The sequence below is a fragment of the Periophthalmus magnuspinnatus genome, chromosome 9 (assembly GCF_009829125.3).
Source record: "Periophthalmus magnuspinnatus isolate fPerMag1 chromosome 9, fPerMag1.2.pri, whole genome shotgun sequence".
NCBI lineage: Eukaryota > Metazoa > Chordata > Actinopteri > Gobiiformes > Gobiidae > Periophthalmus > Periophthalmus magnuspinnatus.
Window position 1 is genome coordinate 6298047 of NC_047134.1, and position 8532 is coordinate 6306578.

The following is an 8532-nucleotide window of genomic DNA, read 5'->3' on the forward strand; positions in this document are numbered from 1 at the left end:
AACCATGGTCTAGTTTACAATATTGATATACAATACAATATTAACTGAAGCATAACTGAAGACAGGAAACAGGAAACCTGGTGATGCCTTAATGCCTGTGTATGTGTGTGTGTGTTGTGTGTGTGGGGGTGTGTGTGTATATATATGTGTATATATATATATATATATATATATATATATATATATATATATATATATATATATAGTCAAGTGATCAAGAAAACTTGCTGCTCATTTTATTGAATTAAACCTTGAAATTTGCACAAAAACTGTTGTATTGAGACTTACTGTGTAGGCTTACTTAAAGCTGCATTGTGTAACTTTTCTTCTGGATTCTGCATGCTACCTCAGTCTCCATGGAGATGTGATGCTTTCCATGGTACTATGTTGTATTCATTCAATGCAGGGGACACCTTTAAAGCTTGCATTCTTACATTGGGTGGGGCGTCACTTTCTTGTCACCATAGACATAGAGTTGTTTAATGCCATACTGTTGAATATTCCAGACAAAGCAAATCTATCTGCGTGGTTACGAAGTAGTTATGTGAACTCTCCAGCAGAAAAGTTCTTTTTTTTTTTTCCACCTTTCATGTAACTGACATTATACAAATTTCACTTAACCAAAGGGAGCATTATTTAAATGTCCATATGACTCTATTGTCTGATCTTTGTTCCAGTGTTGTTTCCTCCTCACAAACAGACCTGGAGTGGTGTTTTGTTTCAGTCACACATGTTCAACACACAAACACTGCATATTTAGGCTGAGTTCTTCTCTCAAACTGAAAACACTCTGTTGCACCTAATGATGTCATGTGGTAATACAGGAAGTGTTCGCCTGTGTTTTTAAACTTCATACATCTTCACTAGAATTATTTGGATAATTTCAACTCCAAAAATGGAGCTGTTAACTTGAAAACTACCGCTTCATGACATCACAAGTTGGAACAGAGCATTAGACATGCTAATAATAATAGTGTTACTCAAACATTTGTGAATGAAACAAAACATAACTCCAGGTATGTTTTTGAGCAGGTAACAGCATTAGAACATGGTTTAAAGCTCACAAGAAGTAAGTTTGTGTAATACAGGACCTTTAAGACGGTAACAAGGAGCAAAACGGAAAACTAATTAAAATATCCATTAAAATCTAAAGTGAGAATCTTTCAGCCTGATGTCCACATGGGAGGGCCCGCTCTCTGTCCCAGGACCATTTACATTTGTTTTCAGGCCGTCTGCATCAGTGAAACTAGCAGTGAGGCAAGAAACCTGGGTTAGACAGAACACAGATTTACACACTTATAATTTAAATGTTTATTCTAATTCTTAACACAATTTGAATGTGAAGGTTCCACTTGGAAATAATCTTATATTTTACAAACACACTCACCAAACTTGGGTCAGATGTTTTAAGACTCTTCAATACAGAGCCTGTCAATGAGTGAAATGGGCCCATAAACATACATAGGTCCAATGGCGGAATGTAACAAAGTAACAGGAGTAATAGTAGTGTAATACTACTGTAGTTACATATAAATTTGAGGTATCTGTACTTTACTTAAGTACATTTTACAGTGGATACTTTTTACTTTACTGCATTTGAGAGTATTTGTATTTTCTGCTCCGCTACATTTTTAGTAGTAGTATTTTTTATTATTGTCTGAGACCTTTTGAAGAGGCTGAGGGTTTATTTTTAACACGTTCATAATTTGAGAAAAAATATACAAGTAAAAACAGAAAAAAAAAAAACTTTATCAAAATCACTACATTTGAAGCTGTATAAGACCTCAAAATCTGCCTGAAATATTAACTTTTTATTCTTTAAGTACATTTTTAAACAAATACTTTATACTTTTACTTAAGTGGATTTTCTATGTGATACTAGTACGTTTGAGTATCTTTTGCTCTGGTATCTGTACTTTTTCCACCACTGCTTAGATCTGTGGCATGTGTTTCTTCCCTGTACCTTTATATACAGTTTCTTATTGTTGGGAAATATATAAAAATACATTATTTTAGTATTGTCTGGCTAACAGTAATAAAACACAAATGTAATACAGGCCTGGTTTAGTATTATTGCCCTACTATTGTCACCAAACTCTATTAATTGTATGAATATGATTAATAATTAAGCTATTTCTAATTAGCCTAATAAAACCCCTCGCATCTCATTAATCCCTTTCACGTAATGAAATCCTGTCCCGTAAACTCTGGGTTTCGTCTTGAACATTTCAGAGGTGAGACATCACATAAGAATGCCTTTTTTACGCACTCTTCCGGTTGGTATTGACCAATCAGAAGCCTTGTTCCCGCCCTCCTCCGGCGCCATAAGACACGCGCGCACGTCACTGTCGCCACACGCGCAGTGAGGAGAGCACACCTGAATCAGCGGAGCAGGTGATTTTTTTTATTTTTTTAACAGGGGGCTTGTACTTGGAGACGCGCTTTAAGTGGAGGAATATTGTTTTTGGAAGCGAAGGACACAGCTAAAGGTTTGTAGGCTTTAAGATTGAGTAAAAGTTTTTAAAAAATGAACGTGAATTTGAAAAAAGCGCTACTAGTTTCAGCACCGGGTTACTTTAGACAATCTTTACATAATACAGTAACAGTCGGTTACTTGATTTATATTGGGCTCGTTCGCGTTCAGTTTACGGTTAAGTCGTGTATTTTACAGATTTTTGTGTTAATTAAAACTCAAATTGGCCTGAGCCAATTTGAGTTTTAATTAACAGCAGTTGTTACGAAGATGTCAGTTGTTGTTGTTTTTTTGTTTTGTTTTTTTATCCACACATGATATTGTTTGTTTTTTTTTTTTGTTGATGCTAGTTCTCTTTATGTACATTTTAAGTGCATTTTAGTTTTGTTTTCACTCGTTGACACATTCGGCTCTCGTTCGCTAATCTTTGGGAGTTGTCACTGGTGAAATGATAAGGTGTGCCCTGGTTTTACATCATGGGTCCAGTTGATGGATTTGCTTGTCAAGACTTGCTATTTTATCCCTTAAAAGGTCAAACATTTTAACGTGCTCAAATTTGGACTATTTTCCGCCATTTTGAAAACACTTTCTTTTCAAATCTTTATTATTTCTCATGTGCAAGTACTTTAAACATTCATGGCCTCTCCTAATTTTAATAATTAAAGATATTTTAATGTTTTGCCTGTTTGAAAATAGAGATTTAATTTTAAAATTATGTTTGAATCCTCAGCTATGTGCTCTGCAAAAGAATGTTGTTTATGCAGGGTTCAGGTCAGGCTGGTTGTTTAACATTTTTGCTTTTATAACATTTTTCCATTATTTTTGCAGGTCACAAAATGGAGTTCAGTAACATGAAGTCAACGGTTGCCCTCGTTTACGATCGGTTCATACAAAATGCAGGTGAGCTTTTGTTGTCATTTACTCGAATAAAAAAATGGCTTGATTTATTGACAAACCTTTTTATGTTCTTCTGTACAGATGTCAGGACTGAAGACTGGCTCCTTATGTCCTCCCCTGTCCCCCAAAGCATCATCATCCTCGCATACATTTACTTTGTGATGTCTCTGGGCCCACGGCTCATGGAGAACCGTAAGGCTTTCGACCTGAAGAACGTCCTGATCGTGTATAACTTTGGAGTCGTTGGGCTCTCGCTGTACATGTGTTATGAGGTGAGCATTTTACGGTTTCCCCTTTTTACTCCATTTGCATTTTCTAGGTAATTCTCTCGATAGCATCTCTGGCATATGGGGCAGTCATCAGGGTTGACAGGTTTTGAATATTGGCCGTGTGACTACAATGGAGCTACAGACACTTCCTTATGCCATATTTGGACTTTCTTCTGACACCTGTCGTCATGGTGACTTCATTTTTTTAAATTTTATCTGTTTTTTTTTTTCCAGTTTGTAATGTCAGGATGGGGTACGGGATACTCATTTCGCTGTGATTTGGTTGACTACTCCGATTCGCCACAGGCTATGAGGGTGAATATTTTAAAATAATAAAAATCATAGGGTCGCGCAATGATAATGAAGACTATTTACCAACTTCTCCCCTTTGTCCTCTAGATGGCGGCAACATGCTGGCTCTACTATTTCTCAAAGTTTATTGAAATGTTGGACACGGTGAGTAGTGGCTCATAGTCATTTGTTTTAGTAGTCAGTGGTAGATGACATACGCAGTTGTGTTAAGTAGATTGATTTTTTTTTTTTTTTCACGCATCTGTACTTTTACTTGAGTAACTTTTTGCCTCCAATTGTATGTTCTTGAAGAAATATAAAGTAAAGGTATACTTGGAGTGATTTTAATAGTGTAAATGTAGTGAATTTTAAAATGGGACATATTTAAGTCACAAATTATATGAATCCATTTATTTTGTGTATTTGGGTTCAAGCTTCAGCTTTGCGCAAACACAAACTTTAATCAGGATGTTACTACGAACATATTAAAAATAACCCCTCAAATCATATGAAAAGTACTTTCTACTTCACTACGGTTTTCACAAAGTGTCAAATTCGATGTGCTTCGTACTTCCTTAAATGATGATCTGTGTGTGGTTCATAGATGGCCCTAATGAATCCCGTATGTTTGACTTTATATGAACCTCATTGTATTCACTTTCTGATCCTCTTCAGATCTTCTTTGTGCTGAGGAAGAAAAACAGCCAGGTGACATTTCTCCATGTTTATCATCACTCCATCATGCCCTTCACCTGGTGGTTCGGAGTCCGCTTTGCTCCAGGTAAGTTTGAATTTTAGCATTAGAGGTTAACTAACTTCAGTGTTGGAAGTAACTGAATGTTTTCTGAATCATTTTGAGTAATTGGATTCTGGGATGGTTACTTTTTCAATTTGTTGCTAATTTAGGCTTCTAACTGTGATATTGGTGAGAAAAATGGGATTTAAAAACAGTGTTTGCTTAAAGAGCAGTTGTTTTTAAATTGGTATTCAGAACCCAGTACTTTGATTAAAAATGTACTTGGTTATAGAATACTGCAGTAAAATTGGACCTTGTATCTGAATACTTTCCAAAAATCAAAGTATTGTTCCATCATTGCTAACTTTTTTTTTTTTTTTTTTTTTTTGGTGGTGGGTCCGGCTACTGCTTGTCTCTGGTCAGGTTATTGCTTTGACCTGGACATCACCACTATCTCGAGTTAGCAGGGTTGCCTTTCCACAGGTCTGATGTCTGACAGTAAGAATGCAGGTTTTCCATAAGGTATATTCTAAAAAGTGAAGACATGCAGGACAGGTTCAGTGTCATACCTCTGGGTGCACTGGGAACATTCCAGACGAGGCAATGCAATCTCTATGGGAACAAGAAGGTGGCACACCCTCAATCAGAAAGGTTACATAGTGCAGTTGACGGATTTAAACTTTGTCTTTTGCTGTAGTGCACTTGAGCAGAAATCCTTTTTGATTGACTCTGGGGGAAGACTTTCACTTGTGTTTACATTTCAGAATGTAATTATTTTTATTTTTCTCAGGTGGTCTGGGGACGTTCCACGCGCTCCTCAACAGCGTCGTTCATGTCATTATGTACACATACTACGGGCTGAGCGCCATGGGCCCACAATACCAGAAATACCTGTGGTGGAAGAAGCACCTCACCACCATCCAACTGGTATGACATCTGAGACCACTCAAGTAGTTAGTTGCGTTAATTAGATTTTGTTTTTTTGGGGGATTTTTTGGTACTAAATTTTCAAATACGTTGGGAGGGAGATTGACCTGTAGTATTAAACTTGCATTAGTTTGTAAGGAAGTTGACAATGATGAACATCTTTCCTCTAATTTGTGCTTTATTCTGTTTGTAGTAAACAAATATTGCCTACATTATCAAACAAGCATTTCTGACCAGAGGAGGTGTATTAAAAGGTGGCTGTTCTAGGAAAAAATATTGTGTAGCATGAATCGGAGGAAAACAAACTATTGAGCAACTGTGTTAAGAAGTTTTAAACTGACATTACTTTAATTCACCAGGAAGCAGTTTATAATGAAATTCCTTTTGTGTCCTCAGATCCAGTTTGTGATGGTCACCACCCACATCTGCCAGTATTTCTTCATGAAGGACTGCCCATACCAGTTCCCCATCTTTATCTACATCATTGGCTTGTATGGCATGATTTTCTTGTTCCTCTTCCTCAACTTCTACTACCATGCCTATACCAAAGGAAAACGTCTCCCCAAAGTGCTGCAAGCACAGACATGGGCACACCACACCAACGGGATCATGAGCGGGACCGCCAGCGCAGATGGCAACGGGCATGCCGACGGGCACTCTAATGGGAATGTCTTCCACCACAAAGACGCATAAGAGCAGAGGGCGTCAATGCGACTGACTAGCCCTGAACCAAAGACATTGTTTACATGTTTAAGCATCACCTGCCTACAACAAGGGACTGATTTTATATTTATTTACAACTCCAACTCATAAGGATGGGGTGAGATCACAGGCCACAAGATTGTGCACATGTTTATAATCACACGTGGATTGGGCAAAAGGTGAGTGCTACAATGATACTAAACTAAAAATGGTGAAGTTTATTCATAATCTCGCCTTTGGTCTCGGCCCATCCTAAACCTACCAACTTGTATAAAGATTTCAACTATTAGTATTCCTAAGTGTCAGCAATCAACTTTCACACCATTTAAGCACATTTTTAAGTTAAAATGGCCTTTACATTATTGTATAACTTAAAGCCTCGAGTGATAATTTTTACCGTTTTGAACAGTTTTTAGTGACTTTGGTTAACTTGTGCACTTAACACTATAATATAACCAGGCCAAAATTGACATGAATATCTCATATGATTGATTTGGCCTGGCTCGGGTGTGAAATGTTAAATGTAGCTCGTGACACTAGTTCTATGAGGCTGCAATGGTTCATGTGGAGGGCTGTGTTGCCGGTTCTTGTAGGATCCAAAGTGGAGCTTGTAACTACTTCCTGTACAGAATAACAGGTTTTTGACACTTAGAAATGAATGTTCTTGACTCAAACTCACAGACTACTCCCTCTCTGGCTCAGGGTGCTACTTTTTGTGAATCTGGTCTGAATCTTTGGTTTGGACCAAGTCAGTGGGGTAGTTTATGATCTCGTTATAATGATCTTGATGTAAAGTGACATAACATTCTGCTCCTTTGGTGACTGAGGACCCTTGCCTTAGTTTAGACAAAAGATTTAACCTTTTTTTTTTTTCCCAACCAACATAAACACTGGCCTCATGTTGGTTAGTTTTTTCATGTTAATCTTGTTATTGCTGTGTATATTGTTTTTTTTTTAAATTTGTATTTATGAAAATAAAATGTTTGTATTCTTACTCCTGATCTCCCTACATGTTTTTGTCAATAAGGCACCCTCTTTGCCTGTTTTTGTTTCAAAATGAGTAAAAAAGGATTAATGTGTTTAAAATAAATGTGTCACCCAGATAAGACAAAAAAGATGTTTCAAAGAAAATGGACATGGCTAACCTGCTAGCCATTGCGATCCAAGCAAGAGCTGATCATGGGTGTGCTTGTGGCTCAACTGACTCTAGCTCCAATTCACTTTCTTTGTAAAAACTGGCCCCTCTCCCTGTAACTGGTGCTGTCAGACTTGTCATTTTGGTTTTAAATTTTTTGTATTAGCCCAGTGTACATGATCCAGGTGTTTATTTCACTATTGTCTGTAAATTAAGATATGAACATTAATAACAGACAAATCAGGACATCACACTCCCTTAGTCCACTTCTTTATAGTCTATGGGTGCAATACATGTTCAAAATGTCTGGCCAACACACAGGTTCATTGGGGGAAGATTAACAAAGTTTTACTTCTACTTGAGTAATTAAAGTGCTGTCTGAAAGCTACGTGTTGGCTTTGCATTTGACCCATTTCCAGGTGAGCTTGAGATGGGCTTGGTCAAGAGAACTTTAGGTACCTGTTTGGAGCAAACCCCAGACACAGGGAGAAGTATGGAAACTCCACACACAGGTCGGGGAGTCTGATGATGTGTGTGCGCCACCTAGTGACTGTAGAAGAAGTGTTTCATATTCTACCTAATTTGTACCTTTATTGTGACCTTGTCTGTTAGGTGGCTATGCTGTTAACTGTTACGTTATAATGGCTATGTTTTTAACTGGCTGTGTTATTTTATTAGATCCGTGTTAGCTGGTTGTAGGTGGTTGTTAGCTGGACCAGGAGGACAGCTCCACCTTCAGGCTGGTGGAGGATCTGATCACCTATACAGTGACAGAGCCAGCCCCGAGTTTAAACCTAGAAAACTGCACCAGTGCTGGGTTCAGTGTGTGAGATGGCTAATTATGCAACAACAAACATATGCATAAACAGACACATAAAGAGAATAACAGAATACACGAGGGGCTTTAAAATGTGGAAAGATAACTGTTACATTTTGGTTTGGGTGATGAGACAAAAATTATCTAGGTTTTTTTTTTTAGTTTTGCAATTAATGATCTCCAGATATTGTGCAGGCAGAATTGTGTGAAAACATGTCTTTTAATGTCTTTAAAGTGTTGCTGAGTAGCTGTGTTCTCTGTAGTAAGTCAGACCTGTTCAGTGCA

At 37.5% G+C, this 8532-nt stretch overlaps 1 protein-coding gene across 1 annotated transcript; it reads left to right on the plus strand.

The window, feature by feature from the left end:
* Positions 1–2358: 2358 nt before the first annotated feature.
* Positions 2359–7817, plus strand: elovl7a (ELOVL fatty acid elongase 7a). Its single transcript, XM_033972405.2, has 8 exons — positions 2359–2489; positions 3302–3373; positions 3452–3642; positions 3874–3954; positions 4039–4095; positions 4606–4711; positions 5457–5593; positions 5990–7817. Exons 2-8 carry the CDS (start codon positions 3310–3312, stop codon positions 6284–6286), a joined length of 933 nt encoding a protein of 310 aa, XP_033828296.1. The 5' UTR covers positions 2359–2489; positions 3302–3309; the 3' UTR covers positions 6287–7817.
* Positions 7818–8532: the final 715 nt, after the last annotated feature.

Excerpts from the sequence above, each read along its gene's own strand:
- elovl7a (XM_033972405.2), top strand. The coding sequence starts at position 3,310 with ATGGAGTTCAGTAACATGAAGTCAACGGTTGCCCTCGTTTACGATCGG. Across the intron at positions 3,374-3,451 it reads TCGGTTCATACAAAATGCAG|ATGTCAGGACTGAAGACTGG; the intron begins GTGAGCTTTTGT and ends TCTTCTGTACAG. Across the intron at positions 4,712-5,456 it reads CGGAGTCCGCTTTGCTCCAG|GTGGTCTGGGGACGTTCCAC; the intron begins GTAAGTTTGAAT and ends TATTTTTCTCAG.